The following is a 19,363-nucleotide window of genomic DNA, read 5'->3' on the forward strand; positions in this document are numbered from 1 at the left end:
CACGCCTTGGCCTCCCAAAGTGTTGGATTACAGGCGTGAGCCACCGTGTCTGGCCTGTCTTAAGATGTTTTTTAAAAGCTAGCACATAATATCAGAATCATAGTCTCTTCGCTTGTTTTTCTGCTCTTCTTTTTCTGTTCGTGTTTTGGCTATCAAATCGATGTTCAAATCTTTAGGTTCCCCCTCTCCCTCTCATTCAGTTTAAAACTTCATTTTTCTTCATTTTGATCTTTAAAATGCCTGGAGGTAGCAAATTACTTTAAATTGTTTCCAGATACTACATCTTTTTGGGACTAGTTTGGTAGGCTTAAGGCTAAGCATCCTGGCATAGTGTTTTGAAAGTGTTGAAAATGAACTTGGTCGTATATTGGAAGAAATATGAATAGCCTGGCATGTTAGAAAACATAGTGTCATTTTAAACATAAGTCAGATTTTGATTCTGTGGGTGAAGTTTTATGATTTTGTTTTCAGGGACAGCTAATGTCAAAGTAGAAGAGCTAGGTGAGGTTCATGATCAGGAACTCAGTTTCTTTAATATCTTGTGCTCTGGCTGCTGGAGCAGTCAAGAGTCAGTATGACTTAGGCTGAAAAACTGTCCACAGAGCTAGGCATGGTAACAGTGTGCTACTTCTTCATTTGGTGGCCAGGACTTATCTTCATTGTCATACAAGTTACCTTGGATAGAGTGGATTCCTAAATCTGGAACCCAGATGTTGAGAAAGTAGGAAGTAACTTGTTCTAATGGAAAGAATTGACTTGAAGAATATGGCATTTGAAAGACCCGACACGTTCTTTTATTTGGCCTCACTAGGAGTTCAGATCTTGACTAGAATTAATTTTTGATAATTCAGAAAATTTAGTTTCAGTCAAAAACTAATTATTGAGTACCTAGTAAATGATAGATACTGTACAGTGTGTTAAGTACCAGGACATAGAGAAGTGATAAGATCAGAAGGTGATTATAAGTTACATGAGGGAGATTAATGATGTAAATACTAAACTTCAGTGCAGTGCCTTGGTGAAGATGCAGTGCCTTGGTTCATCAGAGGGTGAACTTGGGCTGTCATTGACATCTATGTGCTCTACCAGATCAGTTCGTGTCACTCAGAAAGTGAAGACAATTGGCAAACCTTGTCTCCGAAGACTTGGAATGAAATTGAGCCACTGACACCTCATCGCCAGAGTTACCCTTTTGAACTTCCCCTCTGAGCATGTGTTGTGACATTGCATTCTGGACCATGAATAGAAGACATTAAGTCAAGCAATAGCGTTCAGCTTTAGTTTCATATTACTGTTTCTTAAAGTGAAAATTTAGCTTCAAACTTTATTTAAAAGCTTTTTTTGTTTTTTTCAATTTTTAGAGACAGGGTTTCTCTCTGTCACCCAGGCTGAAGTGCAGTGGCATAATCATAGCTCACTGCAACCTTGAACTCCTGGGCTCAAGAGATCCTCCCACCCCAGCCTCCCAAAGAAGCTGGGACCAGAGGCGCACGCCACCATGCCCAGCTAATTCCTTTTATTTACTTTTTTAATAGAGATGAGGTCTTGCTTTGTTGCCCAGGCTGGTTTCGAACTCTTGGCTTCAATCATTCCTTCTGCCTCAGCCTCCCAAACTGTTGGGATTACAGGCGTAAACCACTGTATCTGGCCTCAAACTTTATTCAAAACAGAAGGGGAAATTACTAAATATTATGACAAAGAAAACATATAAAAATGGTATTATAAATCGTTTTACATTCATATAGTGCTTTAATCCTCTCCATTGTAGGTACTTGTTAGAGTTTAGCTGTCTATGGATGACAAATATAAATAACCCAGGAGCTCACCCATCTTCTTTATTTTAGTGAAAGATGAAAAATGTGTAGTTCCAAACTCATTATCTTGGGAGATGCAATCCTAGGTATTATACGAAAGTTTCTCTTACAAGAGAGTTGTTTCAGTTCTCAAACAGGGCGTACGTTAAGGTTATTAGTTTATGCTTTTTATTATCTACATCCACTAGAAATAGAAGGACATATTTTCAGATGTACCTAAGATTTTTAAGTGAGTGAAGTATATACCATTTACTTACTCAAAACCCACCAAAATGTGCCTAAACATTCAGTTTCCAAGCATACGATTGAGAGGGAATAACATCTTGACTTTAAAAATGGAAGAACTAAGGATTTATTCCTGATATTCCTGGAAATATCCTTTCACAGAAACTGAAAAATGTGCTGAATGCAGCTTGACCTGATTCTTATTTAGAACCAGGTCTTGACTGGAGCAGGGAAGGGAAGGAGAGCCCCACATACTCTGCTGCGACTGAAGGTCTAGTTCTTTTGTTCCTATCCAAAGGGAGTGAGCAGGGAAGGAAAAAGAAGGTCCTTCCTCCCTCCCTTCTTTCTGGGTTCTGTCTTTTATCTGTTTGAAAGCTGTGTTCTATAGTTTTCTTGGAGTCAGGTCATAATATTTTCTTGACTAAATAGCAAGAACCTGAGATTTTTATGTTCTACCCAAAGAGAGGTTATTGCTTTCCCTTTCCTGCAGAGGTTTTTGGAGGAGCTGTCCTTTCAGCACCCTAGTACTGAATCATATCTTTTAAACCTCCCTGCATTTATTTTTTCAATCCCTCCTGCATTTAAATAAATATTTAACACCTACTGTGTGTTTACAACTATGCTTAAGACTGGAGGAAAGAAGGGAGGGTATGAGAGAAAGTACAACAGTTAAAATTCCCTCAAGGAGAATTCAGATACTCAGTTGAGGAAATAAGAAAACAGATACAAATTTGTTAAGTAACCACACATCTTTTCATATGTGTAAAAGCTGCTAGAAAAACATGAATGTTCCTTCCCTCCATGACCAGGAAGACTCTTAACATGTATTTCTCCAAGAGGGTTTCTAATCTTTCTTTATAACATAGGCATATTTTTCTCATTCATATAGATGACATCAGGCACAAATTAGTAATCAGTCGGGATTCATTTTGGGGCTCAGAAACGCTCAAGCTATTTTGAGCAAGAAAGAGATTTAGCACAGGAAATTCTGTGCTTGCAGAATTGTTGGAAGGGCTGAGAGAAGAGGCTCTCAGCTGGACCAATGTGAACAACGTCCAGAACATAGCAGAACTGGCCCACCAGGTCAGCTGCTACTTCTCTAATTGGGAACATACAGAATCAGGAGCTGCCATTGAAGCTGTTGGCTTCAAAAACACCTTGTTGTATCTGCAGCCCAGAGATTAGGCAACCACTTGGCTATGAAACATTCCTCTCCACATCTACAGACTTAGTGATTGGACAGCAACATGCTGTTGCAAAAAATCCCCGCAGCAAGAACATGGTCTTCATCTCACTTCTGCCTCTCAAATATTGTGCATCTAACTGCAGAAGTTAATTTGCATTCAGAACTTTGGCTGTAAAGGAGTCTGGGAAATGTAGTTTTTAGCTTCCTAGCCTCTGTAGTACTGAAATTTATGCTAGAAGGATTTTGGAATGGATGCCGATTGCTAGTCTGCAATATTCTGCCACGACATTCATTCTTCAGGAAGATTGCTAGATAAGGTGATAACCTCTTTAAACAGTTGGAATTTTGGGGTCAGGATGGGCTATACTTTTTGTATATCTAAAGACTATCCACCTAACTTATCCACCTAAGAGTTTCCTTTGTGCAGACTGCCAGTTGCATTACAAAATACAGATGGGATAGCCCCAGATGGGATAGAGGTACTATAATTAAGCAAGAACAGATTTTTTAGCACCACCAACATCTGAGTGGAGAACGGAGGCGTTACAGGGCTGGCTGAGTAAGGAAGGGAATAGTCAGCAGTGGCAGTTCCTCTTTTGGTCTTGCCAAAAGTTCCGAAATGTATCTTTGTTTTCTTAGTTTTTTTTTTAGTAAAGTGTGATTATTTCCTGTATTTGTTTCAGAAGGTCCAGTTCCAGTTCATTTTTTTTTTTTAAGATCTGAATTTGGTTTATTTCCTATTGAGATAGTGTGTTAGTCCATTCTTGCATTGCTGTGAAGGGATACCTGAGGCTGGGTAATTTATAAAGAAAAAAAGTTTAATTGGCTCACGGTTCTGCAGCCTGTACGGGAAGCATGGCACCAGCATCTGCTTGGCTCTGGTGAGGCCTCAGGGAGGTTTTATTCATGGCAGAAGGTGAAGTGGGAGCAGGCATGTCATGTGGTGGGAGCCAGGAGCAAGAGAGAAAAACCAGACAGGTGTCACACTCTTTTAAACAACCAGGTCTTGTGTGAATTCGAGCAAGAACTCACTCATTACTGTGAGGAGGGTGCCAAGCCATTCATGGGGGATTGGCCCTCATAACCCAAACACCTCCTACCAGGCCCCACCGCCAGCATGGGGGCTTGCATTTCAACATGAAAATCAGAGGGGGCAAATATCCAAACCGTATCAAGTAGTTTTTTTTTTTCCATTTTATTTCAAGGATCTCTTGGTCACCTACAAAATGTTTGGCATGGCAAGTGCAGTGGTGAATAGGGCAGACAGAATCTCTGCCCTTGTGGGTCTCATAATCTGGCCTGGACAATAGGCATTGAACAAGTAATTAAGTAATTATAACCTTGATACCTCTTGTGGAATGGAAACTGCCATGGAAGTGTTTGATAGGGGCCTGACCTCATTTGGTCTTGGGGATGGAGAAGTTCCACTATGAAACTGGTATTTAAGACCTGAGGTATGAGCATGAATCAGCCAGGTAAAGACAAAAGAAAAGAAGATAGAGAACAGGGTTTCATGCAAGAAATAAAACACACTTTGCTCATATAGCACTTAGCACCATATGTAGCTCGATTTATAATCACTGACAGCTATTATTATCTACCCATGAAAGCCTTTCCACACACAACAAAATATATAATCAAGTACCTTAGGTTCAAACTCTGGATTTGGGAAGGAGAATGATTGGTTGGGATACTGGGTGGGATACTGGGACCATCAGGGCTTGAATTGAGGCACAGATGACTGCTGGAGTAAGATATCTCTTATGGGCCAGGTGCGGTGGCTCATGCTTGTAATCCCAGCACTTTGGGAGGCCGAGGCGGGCGGATCACAAGGTCAGAAGATCGAGACCACGGTGAAACCCCATCTCTACTAAAAATACAAAAAATTAGCCGGGCGTGGTGGCGGGCGCCTGTAGTCCCAGCTACTCGGAGAGGCTGAGGCAGGAGAATGGCGTGAACCCGGGAGGCAGAGCTTGCAGTGAGCCGAGATCGCACCACTGCACTCCAGCCTGGGCGACAGAGCGAGACTCCGTCTCAAAAAAAAAAAAAAAGATACCTCTTATGAGGCTTCTTTCCCATGTTTCAGTCACCAGGTCCAGGTAGAACCAAGTTCTGAAAGTCTCCCAAATTGACTGCGTACTCCCCATATTCACTGCTGCTGAGGTTCAGACCTCTGAGCTGCAAGGCCTCCTTAGAGGGTCCTTTTGCTGTTAGGTCTCTGTCCTCCAAGTTAGTTTCCAGCGGCTGCCAGAGTTGGTTTCCTTTCTAAATTACAGGTCTAACAACATTCCTTTTCTGAAAGATACATGACTCCTCTTGTTTACAATGTGATATTCAAGCCCCTCAGAATGGCTTTAAAGACATTTCCTGGCCTGGTTACACTCAACAAGGCTTTGAGCCTCCTCTCCAATCCTGATGCACATGACCTGGCCACAGCAGACTCCCTGGAGGTCCTAATATACCATATACTTCCTACTCCATGTTCTTGGCTCCTGTCCTTCCCTCTGCCTGATTGTCCTTCCCTGCCCTGATTTCCTTCATCACCTGAGGTCTCTCCCACTCACTCTTTAGGGCCCATTTCAAATGTTGCCTTCCCTGAGAATCCTTTCCCCACTCACCTCCTTAGTGCTTTGTGCTGCCGTGGGAGCTAGTGATTTTCCTAAGCCTCTAATCATACTTCTGCAGAAGCTCTTCTCATCCTATGGTTTGGTTGTTGGGTGTCTGCCTTGGCACTGAGTTGGGTGCTTCTCACCACTGAGCACGCGGTAAAGCTGAGTAAGTCTCAAAGAAAGGATCTCGGCCAGGTGCAGTGGCTCATGCCTGTAATCCCAGCACTTTGGGAGGCCAAGGCGGGAGGATTGCTTGAGCTCAGGCATTCAAGACCAGCCTGGGCAACATGGCAAAACCCCATCTCTATATTTAAATGTATTTTAAAGGAAGAAAGAAAAAAAAAAGGACCTCCCCCATGTTCCCTTTAGTTACAATAGTTGGTTTTGGTACAGGATTCTGCATGATTTTCCAGGTGGGATTTTTTTTCATGAATATTTATAGAATGCCTACCGTGTGCTGACCGTCACTAAGGAAAATGCAAAGGAAAACAAGTTAATTGCAGTTCCTTCCCTTATGGAATTTGCTTTATAATGAGGAGACAGAAAGGCCCAGTAAACAGACAACTTGCCGTGTTTACCCATCCAGGTAAATGAAAGGTTAAATACGATGTTTTCAAGATGTTTTTGACTTGCTTCTTTTTTTCTTCCCTTTCTCAGTGTTAGAAATTGATTTTGCGGAGCTAACCTTGGAAGAGATTATTGGCATCGGGGGCTTTGGGAAGGTCTATCGTGCTTTCTGGATAGGGGATGAGGTTGCTGTGAAAGCAGCTCGCCACGACCCTGATGAGGACATCAGCCAGACCATAGAGAATGTTCGCCAAGAGGCCAAGCTCTTCGCCATGCTGAAGCACCCCAACATCATTGCCCTAAGAGGGGTATGTCTGAAGGAGCCCAACCTCTGCTTGGTCATGGAGTTTGCTCGTGGAGGACCTTTGAATAGAGTATTATCTGGGAAAAGGATTCCCCCAGACATCCTGGTGAATTGGGCTGTGCAGATTGCCAGAGGGATGAACTACTTACATGATGAGGCAATTGTCCCCATCATCCACCGCGACCTTAAGTCCAGCAACAGTGAGTATGAAGAGATGGGGCTGGAGGGGCTCAGAGCAGTTGCAGATGCATCCCACGACGTCAGTAGGAGTGGACTCCTAATGGAACCTTAGAGGGCAGTGAAACTCCTTGCTTAAACACATTCCATCCTTGGATGGAGATGTAGGAGGTGAGATGAGTGCCAAGAAAGATTGGTTTAGGAAGAGAGGAATGAGGCGCCTGAGGAGTTTGGTATAATTGTGAGCTTTTTTTTTTTAGCAGTCAAGAGTAGCCTTGCCTACTATTTTTCCATATATCAGAATGTGTAATTCTGATATGCTGTGCACAAAACTTGTGGGAAGTGTCAATAGTATCACAAAAGGGATTTTCCTCTTTGTGGAACAAGAGGTAGAGCAAGCCTTTATTATCTGTTTGAATGTTTACCTAAACACCTCAACTTGACATACCCATCACAGAAGGGACTATAAGAAGAGAATCCTATTGTTTAAACTGTGAGCTGATTCAGGTGGCAATGTCCATTTAGAGAACATGACTTCCTGATAATATCCCCGACCTCCTGGTAGCCCAAGGGTGGTATTAATTAAATGCCATAATTACCTAGTGTTTAATAGCAGGGAACTGAGAAGCAACTGTTTATTAAGCATCCAGAATCCATAAACTGGATTTAAAGCAAGTGTTAAATATTAAATGGTGAGTTAGTAGAAGCTCCAGTCCTTCACGTTGGCTGACTCAGCAGGGCTAGGAATATGCTTCTTTTCTTTGGTACTTTGTGCTCTCTCTCGCCTAAACTGGGTGGTAAAGAGGACACAATTGCATAATGGTATGTACTTAAAATCACTTGGAGCATCCTGTCCTAGAGAGGAGGGCATTTGAGTTGAAGGACTTTCGGGGTAGCATGGGCCCCCAGGGACTTCACTCTCTCTGCATCCTTCAGCTTTGAGCCTGGAAATCCTTCAGACTTTGTTTTGCTCCAGGCTGTTCCAGATGTGGTTTATTTTTCTGTTGATGCTGTTGTGAATCTGTTTACTTTAAAAACTACATTTTAAGGCCAGGCACGATGGCTCATGCCTGTAATCCCAGCACTTTGGGAGGCCAAGGCGGGCGGATCACGAGGTCAGGAGATCGAGACCAACCTGGCTAACATGGTGAAACCCCATCTCCGCTAAAAATACAAAAAATTAGCCAGGCGTGGTGGCGGGCGCCTGTAGTCCCAGCTACTGGGGAGGCTGAGGCAGGAGAATGGCGTGAACCCAGGAGGCAGAGCTTGCAGTGAGCTGAGATTGCACCACTGCACTCCAGCCTGGGTGACAGAGCGAGACTCCATCTCAAAAAAAAAATCCAAACAAACAAAACTACATTTTAAAATTATGTAAGTAGTGGCAGGGCGCAGTGGCTCACATCTGTAATCCTAGCACTTTGGGGAAGCTGAGGCTTGAGGAGGAAGAGGATTGCTTGAGCCCAGGAGTTTGAGACCAGCCTGGGCAACATAGCGAGACCCCATCTCTTAAAAAAATCGTGTAAATAGTGTCTATTGTAGAAAATCAGAAAGTGCAGCTAAAAAGAAAAGGAAGTTAACCTATAATGTTTCCCTTTAGAGAGAACGACTATTACATTTGGCATATCCTTCCTGACATTTTTAAAGCGTATCTGGTTTATACATATACAAATATACATTTATCTTTTCTACCTGTGTTCTTTTCTCCCTTAATAATAGAAAAACTCCTTCTTGTAAGGGTATGGAACATTAGATATGTATTTTAGATATGATGCATATGAAGTATTTAAGTTACATAAAAAATCTGGTTTCTCTTTTTCCCTTTGCCATTTTCCTGTCTCTTTATCATGATGATTTTCATCCCTGACCCCCCACTCAAATTCTATTCTTTAAATAAATTAAAACTTTTGGTGACCTCTTTTCAAAGTAACTTCTACCTAGCGATTGCTTTAAGTGATAGGGTAAAAAGAAGCAGATATATTGCTGGAAAATGTGATGGAGAAGCTGAATTTTTATTTTACTTTTTCTAATATTTTTTATCATGTTGAGAGAAGTAGGCAAAGTACTGTAATGTTACATAATTGAACCCATTTAGAAAGTTGGGCTAGGATAACAAAGTTGTAAAAGTTAATAGTTTACTTGATGAAGTTTTGAATTTGAGTATAATTTTAAGCTCTTCATACACATTTTTACCTCTTATGAGATTTGTATTTAGGATTGGAGGCTCTTATGCAGGAAAAATTACCCTGTTAAGGTTCTGCTGTTTGTAGGAGAGGGCGAGAGACCTGAGTGTCATTCTGTTATTCGGGAGACAAAACTCTGGTCCTTTCTTTTTCCTTATGTGGGTTTTGCCAAGGGAAGCCATCAGGATTGCAGAAGTTGTATAATACTTAAACACTCGGCAGTATTTTAAAGGACCTTCTCAGTACAGTTGATGCCAAGTAATGTTTATGGTCCATTGGACTGCATGGTTGGTGCTGATGTTGATGCTAGTTGTAAATCTTACATGTGTGGTGGGGTAGCACTTTGACGTTTGTCTGTGGGTGGATGTTTGCCAAGGATTGTATACATCTAATACGAACCTCGATGATACCACCATTCTTATTCCATTGCAATGTGTGCATGACTTGAAAATGATTGTATTTTATTTTTATTTATTTTTTTTAGAGACAGGGTCTCACTTTGTCACCCGGGCTGGAGTGCAGTGGTGCGATCTCAGCTTACTGCAACTGCCGCCTCTCAGGTTCAAGTAATTCTCCTGCCTCGGCCTCCTGAGTAGCTGGGATTACAGGAGCCTGCCACTGCACCCGGCTAATTTTTGTAATTTTAGTAGAGACGGGGTTTCGCCATGTTAGTCAGGCTGGTCTCGAACTCCTGACCTCAGGTGATCCACCCGCCTCAGTCTCTCAAAGTTCTAGGACTACAGGCGTGAGCCACTGCACCCAGCCTTTTTTTTTAAATTTTATTATTATTATTATTATTATTATTTTTGAGACGGAGTCTCGCTCTGTTGCCCAGGCTGGAGTGCAGTTGCGCAATCTTGGCTCACTGCAAGCTCCGCCTCCTGGGTTCACGCCATTCTCCTGCCTCAGCCTCTCCGAGTAGCTGGGACTACAGGCGCCCGCCACCACGCCCGGCTATTTTTTTTGTAGTTTTTTAGTAGAGACGGGGTTTCACCGTGGTCTCGATCTCCTGACCTCGTGATCCGCCCGCCTCGGCCTCCCAAGGTGCTGGGATTACAAGCGTGAGCCACCGCGCCCGGCCTATTATTATTTTTTTAATAGAGACGGAGGTCTTGCTTTGTGGCCCAGGCTGAAAATTATCTTAAAAGCATTATGCCACTTCTTTGTGCATTGCCTCCAGCTTGGGAGCCATAACTTCTTTGTATTTTGTAGACTTGGGAACACTGGCTTGTTTTCCTTGCTTTGTTAAGGGTTCTGGAGAATTGGATTTTGGTCATTGTCATGTGAGGGCAGAATACTAGGAATTATATGTGTTAGTTGACTTTGACCATTCAAGAAAAGAGTATGTATACACGGGAGCTGTCTTTGTGGGAAAGAGAAAGCAGTTGGTGATAAACGCCTAGCTGTTAGAAAGGTTCAGTAGAAAGTGTCTTATTAAAATGTTTTATTATCCTGGTCATCTACTTTAAAAAGTCATTTGCAGTTTACTGGCAGTGAAACGTGTATGGCATATAGTATCCCTGTTGATATAGAATCTACATTGAGTTTAGATTGACCGTATGTAGCCTGAAAAGCCAAACAAAATAACAGCAGCTAAACAAGGTCTACATTGACTTGTCTTTGAAAAGAAGCCCGAAGGATTTTAGGGCAGCTCCATGTTGTTGTCTGGGACCCAGGTTCCTATTTTTTACTCCCTCATCCCGGTACTTGGCTTCCATCCTCATTGTCACCCTGTGGTCCAGATGGCTGCTGGAGTGCCAGTTATGAGGTCCAAGTCACAGGCCTGAAGGAGGAGGGGAAGCAGAAGCACAGAAAAGGTGCCCCACGTGGCTGAGTTGGCTCCCATTAATTTCCCAGAAATCCAGCATGACGTATGTGCTTGTGTTAATTGGACAGAGTGTGGTCGCTGGCCATCACTAGCTGGAGAGGGGACAGGGAGATGGAGGCTTTTATGCTGGGTGTCATTGAGCCCAGCTGAGAATCAAGGTCTGTTACCAAGGAAGAGCATTGCTGCTAAGGAATTGGCAGCTAGCAGTCTTACCATGGAATCTTAATGCAGGACACGCATCGGTATGAACTATTACCTCAGATGTCTAGCAGCATACAGCCAAACAAGTTTAGCCAGGCCCTGGGACGTGTGGCTCAGACCCCTGGCTTAACTACTGGTTTATACTACTTTACCATATCACATCATTAACTTAAGCATCACACCTCAAAACTACTTGTAAAAAGCCTCTGGCTATAAAAATGGATTTATGTGTCTCTTCTCCATCAAATTGGGGAAAACCAGTTACGTGATTGTTAGCAAACACATTGTTGAAAGATGGTCGTAAATGTAAAGGTTGTGCTTTTGGGGGCAGGTAGATGGACTTCAGGATTTTTTATAGTAGGTGGCTTGGCGTAATGGCATTTGGCAGAAGAGCAGTTTAATAGTGGCCATTAAAAGTTATATAAGTGGCCAGGCGTGGTGGCTCACGCCTGTAAACCCAGCACTTTGGGAGGCTGAGGGAGGAGGATCACCCGAGGTCGGGAGTTCAAGACCAGTCTGGCCAACATGGTGAAACCCTGTCTCTACTAAAATACAAAAATTAGCCAGGGGTGGTGGTGGGTGCCTGTAATCCCAGCTACTTGGGAGGCTGAGGCAGAATCACTTGAACCTGGGAGGCAGAGATTGCAGTGAGCTGAGATTGCGCCACTGCACTCCAGCCTGGATGACAGCCAGACTCTGTTTTTTAAAAAAAAAAAAAAAAGAAAAAAGTTAAATAAGTAAAGATATGAATATTCAAGTAATATGAAAAAGCTTTGGAAAGTAAAAACATTGAAAGTGAAGGTAGTCTCATTACTTTTATATTCATATTAAATAACTTCTTTCCTTCTCTTAGAAAATACGGAAAAGAGCTGGGCACAGTGGTTTAAGCCTGTAATCCCAGCACTTTGGGAGGCTGAGGTGGGCGGATCTCTTGAGCTTAGGAGTTTGAGACCAGCCTAGGCAACACAATGAAATCCCATCTCTGTAAAAAATACAATAAAATCTAGCTGGGTGTGGTGGTGCATGCCTGTGGACCCGACTACTTAGGAGGCTGAGGTGGGAGGATCGCTTGAGCCTGGAAAGTTGAGGCTGCAATGAGCAGTGATTGTAACATTGCACTCCATCCTGGGTGACAGAGTGAGACTGTCTCAAAAAAAAGAAATAAATAAAAGAAAAAGAGAGGCTGGGCATGGTGACTCACGCCTGTAATCCCAGCACTTTGGGAGGCTGAGGTGGGCAGATCACGAGGTCAGGAGTTTGAGACCAGCCTGGCCATCATAGTGAAACCCCATCTCTACTAAAAACAAACAAAAAAATAGCCGAACATGGTGGCATGCGCCTGTAGTCCCAGCTACTCAGGATGCTGAGGCAGGAGAATCGCTTGAACCCGAGAGGCGGAGGTTGTGGTGAGCCAAGATCGAGCCACCGCACTCCAGCCTTGGCAACAGAGCAAGTCTCTATCTCAAAAAAAAAAAAAAAAAAAAAAAAAAAAGAGAAAAAGAAAAAGAGGCCGGTCACGGTGGCGCATTCCTGTAATCCCAGCACTTTGGGAGGCCGAGACAGGTGGATCATGAGGTCAGGAGATCGAGCCCATCCTGGCTAACACGGTGAAACCCCATCTCTACTAAAACTACAAAAAATTAGCCGGGCATGGTAGTACGTGCCTGTAGTCCCAGCTACTCGGGAGGCTGAAGCAGGAGAATTGTTTGAACCCAGAAGGCAGAGATTGCAGTGAGCCAAGATCACATCACTGCACTCCAGCCTGGGTGACAGAGTGAGACAACATCTCGGAAAAAAAAAAAAAGAAAGAAAAAGAAAAGAGAAAAACACGGGTAAAAACACTGTGGTTTTTTTCCAGTTTTTTCTGTGCATTTTTGCGTGTTTATTTTTACCCCTAGAAAATATCCTAACAAAAATATTGCTTGTAGCATGCGTTTCTCCTCCCTCTGTCAGTGTGTTGTCAGCTTGTGGCCCTAATCACTACACTCTTGCCTGCACACTCCTGTTGGACAGCTGGGGTATTTCATTGTTGTTCTGTGTAGCCTAGTGCTTTAGTTTCATATAATTGGGAATAACGTCATTCTGCTCACAAGGCCACAGCATCTACATTGCATTAATGTTTGATTTATCCCCTGCCTGTACCTTCTTTGGGTTTCAACCAACTCATTCTTAACTTTATAGCTGAAAGAGCAGAGGTGAGTGGTGAACTGTATTTGGTTTGGGACTGGGCACACCTGTCTTCTTCTTTTCAGATGTCAGCTTAAATGCTCATGAGATGTTTGCTGCCTTCTCTTCTTCTAGAGGCACTTTCTTCTTTAGCCAAGCTGGTCTCCCCTTTCCTCCTTGCTGGCAGGGGTGCCCTCGCCTCATCTCTCTGCCTATCCAACCCCTCCACAGTTTTCTGTGCTCAGCTCAAACCTGGCTGGTTCTGGTAGCCCATCACATATCCTTGCTGTAGTCAGTGCTAAGTCATCATTTGATAAATGTGTCTTACCTGGTAGTTCGTAGAAGAATATTGGAGTGACAAGAGACTAGAACCCCTGATCTAAGGCTGCAAGTTCAACTGCCATCCAGCCAGAGTGAGTCAATTTACAGTGCTGGTAGGCATTCACAGGCCATAACAAAACAAAACACCGTGCTGTCCTGCAGGCCAACCTGCCAAGTTACACAACCTGGCCTCTTTTTTTGGCTATGATTTCAGGAGTATCCCTTACATCTCCAAATAGGTTTTGTGTCTTTCGCTCCCAGCATAGTTCCAGGTGCATAGTAGGGTCCTCAATAAATGTATAGATAAAAGGAATGAATGAATGAATGAAATATCACGTGAACTGGTTTACTTATGGGATCCCAAAATGTAAATATTCCCTTTCTCTTACCCATGGATGTCATTCAGACCTCACTTGTATGGAATTATTTATTTATTTATTTTATTTTTTATTTAGTAGAGACAGGGTCTCGCCATGTTGCCCAGGCTGGTCTTGAACTTCTGGGCTCAAGCAATCCACCTGCTTTGATCTCCCAAAATGTTGGGATTACAGGCGTGAGCCACCAGGCCCAGCCACATGGAATTTGCTTTTCATCCTCATTAGAATCCCCTGGCCCTTGATCCATCTTAATTGTCTGAGCCCAACCACCTGTTTTGGATGCTGGAGTGTGGTGTTGTGACAGTACATTGGTTATTGATCCCAAAAGCCTCTGACTCCTCCCCTCTTCACACTTTTCCTGATCACCAGCCCTGGCTAACTCACTGGCCCACGTCTCCACTGTAGCCGGTTGCCGGCTGCTAGGAGCTGCTGGAGCAGACCACTGCCCGGTGCTGTTGGGTCCACTCCCAGTCTGTTCTGTCCAACCTCAGTACTCCCTTTGTTCCCAACTTGGGGACTGCCTGTCGTGCTCCTCATAGTGCCTGTTCCAATTTTGTTGAATTGTTGGATTGGCTGCTCTTCTTGGAACTGGAGGCCCATGTAGCATCTCTCCCTCCCAATTCTGTTCACTTACATCTTGTCCTCATCTCCAACCTTCTCTTGGAGTTCACAAGGTCAGGAAGCTGAAGACATGCTTTCACCAATGTGAGGAGAACAGAGCTTTTGTCTTACCCTTGGCCTCAGCTCAGCAGGCTCTAACATTCTAAGCCCTGGAGTATACCTGGACCACACACTAGCCAAAGCTCCTGACTGGTCTTCCTGTGTAGGATTTCTCATGGCTGGTCAGTTTGCTGGCTGCCAGACCTGTGGCACCCTGGGACCCACTGGATCCCAGTCTCTAGTGTCCTTCTCCTGCACGCATGGTACAGCCCATTCTGCCTGATGGAGGAAGCAGCTAAGGCTCAGGCACCCTGGCCAGGGATGATGTGGCATTAGACTTGCCTCGAAAAAGGATGAGGAGTAGCCGTAAAGGCAGTTTTTTCCTACAGGAGACTGAAATAGGCAATAAAACATTCCCAGATTGGACCTGGAAGGCAGTGAAATATCAGCTGGAAAACCCAAGTCTTGGTCCTTTTTGAGAGGTAAGTAAATGACTTTCTGTATGCTTCATGGAGGCCTCTCCAAGTGAAATACTTCTGGCATTACCTGGCTCAGGTACTTCTGAATTTCTCTCGTTGTTTTTTCCTTAGTCAGTTCCTTTGGTGGTTTTTGCCACATGTTCCTTCTTAACAGAGAGTTGGAGGATGATGGATGTGTTTTGAGGATTTTCCCAGGCAAAAGTGTACAAGCGCTCAAAGAATTGGATTTATCTTTTGGTTGCAGGAGGCTATGCCAGAGGTTAGCTAGCAGCCACCTGGCATGTCTCAGAGCATCCTGTTCAGTTGATGGGTAGCATTTCCCATGAATACAGAGACATGTTCTGCAAGCCAAAATAAATACATAAGTGAATAAAGCTGAAATGAAGCAAATAACCAGCCAGGTGAACAGGACTCAGCAGAAGGAACCATTGAGGCCGGAGATCTGACTTGCAAGTCCTGTCGCATCTCTCGGTTCTTGAACGTGGTTTGGGAACCTTGCCTTTCCCTTTTGTCCTGTGCCTTTGTGGCCATCTCCTGCACAAAGTTAGTTTTCTTTTATGGGCCAGTCTGAGTGCCTGGTGTTAAGAATAGAGCAGCAAACAAAAACAGACACAGGCCCTCCCCTCCAGGAGCTCCCTGTGGGTTCGTGGAGAAGGACCTTGATCAAAATAAAGTGGCACAAAATGTAAAGTCAAGACTGTGGTGAGTACCATCAGCATGGCTGATAATGGGACATGCCTCGAGAGGAGTGCTGGAGAATTCTCTGAGGAAGTTTTGTTTCTGATGTGATATGAGAGAGGCAAGAGTGGAGACAAAGTGGAAAGGGAAGGTGGGGCAAGGAGGTTCCAGGCAGTGAGGCCAGCAGGCCCAGTGCCCCGTACAGTGTGGCCTCCTGGGAGGCAAATTGCATGCTTGGATTCTCTTGCCTCCGTCCTTTCCTGTGGTTGGTGAAGAAGGATTTATAAGGGGAATGGATCTCTTTGTGGGCCACGTGCCTTCATTTCCCAGCGGTTGCTCTAGAGTCCTGCCTACCTCTTCTTCCTATTTCATCACCGTGGAGGTTCTCTGCAGCTTACTCAGTGGGGCAGCAAGTAGCTCAGGACACTGGCTGAGCCCAAAAGCCCAGGTAACTTTTAAGCTCTCATAATGCTGTGCTGGAGTTGGAGCAGAAGCTTGTGCTGTATGAAGGGCCTTGGTGGGGGTTTCTGGACTATGAGCTTTTAGTTGCAGAAAACAGCCTTGGTGAGGGGTTGAGTTCAGGGCAAGAAAGGCTTTGAAAGGCGTGTGGGGTCTGATTTCCAGATGAATATTCAGTCTCTTCCTCTTTGATCTGTTTCCTCTGATTTGAGCCACTATTGCCTTGAAAGTAAATAATACATTTTATTGTATCTTCCCTTCCCCACATCCCTCCCAACCAAACCTGGTAAGAGCTAGGTATTGACCACAGTTTGTGGGTGGTCTGTGGCACCGTCATTGCTCAGGTTCAAGATTTGTCCTTCAGGATCTCTAAGGAGATGAGAGAAGAGCCTGCCTATCTCTCCTTTCCTCCGCATCTGTTGGAAAATTTTCCATTCCTTAACCTGGTTCTTCACCTCGTTTTGATGAGGTAGCTCAGGGTCACTTATGGATGACACACAAAGCAGTCATGTCAGTGGTCCGGTTGAGTCAGGAGAAAAATGTAGCTTCCGTCCCAGGTCCAGGGAGCCCAGGTCTTTACCGTGGAGTCCCCTTCAATACCCCTGACGGCCTCTTGTAGAACCACACTTTGTTCCTCTTATAATGTAAAGATTAACATAGGGCCAGGGAACCACCTGGAATCTATGCAAAATGTGGATACATTCATTTTGGAGGAAAAAGGTCAGGGCTCTTATTATTGTAAGACTGAGAGAAGGTTATAAATCAATATCATTACAGAGAACTTAAATTGGGCATCTGTGTAAGAGGTGTTCTGGTACAGTGGAAAGAACATGGGCCCCAGGGCTGTCCTTGACACTGACTGGCCGGGTGGCCTTGGGCACATCTGTGATCTCTCTGGACCTCAGATTCTTCATCTGCAAAATGAGAGGTTTGGACAGGTGGTCTCTGAGGCCCTGCCCAGGACTTAAAGCATGAATGTCTGTGTATTTGGGAATGTTAGTGACTACATGGTTTGTCTGCCTCTGCATGTCAGGCTGCTGTGTGCTCAGGTTCCCCACTTCGGGGCTTGTTCTGGCTAGGGCTGAATCTCCTGAAAGGGAATCTTTGCCGAGTGGTTTAGTGGAGAAAACAGTTGACAGGAGCCCACAAGTGGTCCCCTTCCCCCACTGCTGCTTAGGGCATGACAGATGGCCTTGCTGAGAGAAGATGCTCTGGTCACATGAACCATCCTGGAGATTCACAATAATCTAAGGACAGCCTTCCTCCTAGAAGCGGGACACAGTTAGTCCCCTGCTACTCTGTCCTTGGAGCTAAGCAAGGGGCATCCTGGTGTCTCAGAGCTTTGCTGCTGCTTTGATTTACACTTGCTTCCTGCTCCCTTTTTTGAAACAACATAGGGCTTTTCCAGGTGGGGCTCAAGGTCACTTAGGCGACTTTAATTGTGTGCCTTATATATCCCCACTCACCAGCAGAATAACAGGAAGAACATGTCCCTGTGTGATCCACTATACTGTAAGAGTGAGACATATAAATTAGACATATTAAAAGCTGTGGGTTGCATGTCCCTTTCCCTCCTAACTTCCCTAAAGTTTTTGCTCTCTATAGGAAACTTGAAGGTTTTGATCTGAGAAGAAAGCATTTTCCCCTTAAGATTGGTTTTGGGAACCACTGTGGTCTAATGGAAGAAACACTGGCTTGGGAGTTAGATAGAGTTGGATTTAAGCTACTTCTTGAGCACTTGACATTGGGCACGTGGCCAACCTCTTGGAGTTGCAGGAAATCTCATCTGTAAAATATGAACAACACAGAAATGAGCAGTACTGTTTTAAGATGATATGAGCTATTATGTGTCAGTATCACACAGGCACTGCATTCAGTAAATGGCACTGTGCTTTTTTTCCTCTCTAAGGAGTAGGAGAAACTTCTTTCCATTCCTTGTTATTTTAGTTGCACACAGGATATGGCTGAATTTCCCTTTTTAAAGTGGTGCAAGAGGATTTTAGGCAGCCCTGAGTAGCCCTCTCCTAACCCAGCCAGTCATAGTTTTACTATTCCCACCGAAACAGGCAGATTTAATTCTGCTGAAGCCCCTGAAAGGGATTGAGCCCCACCAGCCCCTTCTAACTGTGCAAAAGCCTCTTGTGGAAACGGCCCGTGCGTCTTGAACCCTCTGGACTCAGCCTTAACTCGAAGTGCTCGGTCCTCTGAAAAATGCAGCCTCGTCCCGTCTGTTACAGCCTTTGGCTTGATTGAATGGGACAGCTGGCCAGTTTTAGGGCTCTGCTGGACTCTCAGTTGATAATTAAAATGCTTTTGCCCCAGGAGGAAGGCAATATATTTCTTTCCCTCCCTTCTCTGCTGCAGTAGTCTGCTTTTTTCACATCTCTCCTGGCCTCCCTGTGTCAACTTAGCTTTCCTGTTACACAGTGTCATTTAAGACTCTGGAGTATTCAGGGTGGATTGAAGAAATTTTATTTTGTGTTTTGTGGTCTTGTTTTGGAAGGTAAATGGAGCATGTCTGGCCCTTTTTCATCTCTGTATAAGAGCTTTGTTTCCTACAGCTACTCTCTAAATCTGGTTGTGTCCAGCACGTAGTAGGTCCTTAAGAAATGTTTATAGTTTTGATAATCACAGATTCTAGCACTGTGTCTTTCCCATACATACCTCCTTCCCGCATAGACATTCTCCAAACAACACCACATCTCTTCTCCTTTAGAGCCCTCATTTAGGATGTGAACCCTCTCTTCTTTTAGAGATGAGCCCATGTGAACCGTGGGTGAAACTGGATTTGAGTCTTACCTGGCTCTGTTACTTGCTAGCTAAGGACCTTGAGCAAATGATATACCCTCTGTGGCTTAGCTTTTGCAGATGTAAAGCGAGAATAATGATAATACCACCGATCTCATCTTACGGGGTAGAAGTGAGGATTAAATAAGATCATCTAGGTGAAGTTCTTAGGAGTGCCTGGCATGTAATAAGCACCCAGTATATTGACCATTTTAATTATAATTCCATCTGCTACACTTATTCTCTTAGTATTCAGATCACAATTGGTGATTATATTTTTGGGTGGTATTTTTTGTCTTGTACTTGCATTTTCACTGTTTTAGTCATATTCTTTCCAGTTGTACT

At 44.0% G+C, this 19,363-nt stretch overlaps 1 protein-coding gene across 9 annotated transcripts in view; it reads left to right on the forward strand.

Moving 5' to 3' along the window:
- MAP3K9 (mitogen-activated protein kinase kinase kinase 9) overlaps positions 1-19,363 on the forward strand; it is an 88,234-nt gene that overhangs the window by 2,263 nt on the left and 66,608 nt on the right. For all 9 annotated transcript variants that reach the window (XR_008659425.2, XM_055288961.2, XM_063644352.1 and 6 more), the window contains exon 2: positions 6,492-6,905. Coding sequence is in view for 8 of the 9 variants with exons in the window: in XM_055288961.2 (XP_055144936.1) it covers positions 6,492-6,905 (414 nt within the window). In the remaining variant the exon portion in view is untranslated. The remainder of the gene's footprint in view (positions 1-6,491; positions 6,906-19,363) is intronic.

The sequence above is a fragment of the Symphalangus syndactylus genome, chromosome 8, assembly GCF_028878055.3.
Source record: "Symphalangus syndactylus isolate Jambi chromosome 8, NHGRI_mSymSyn1-v2.1_pri, whole genome shotgun sequence".
Lineage (NCBI taxonomy): Eukaryota > Metazoa > Chordata > Mammalia > Primates > Hylobatidae > Symphalangus > Symphalangus syndactylus.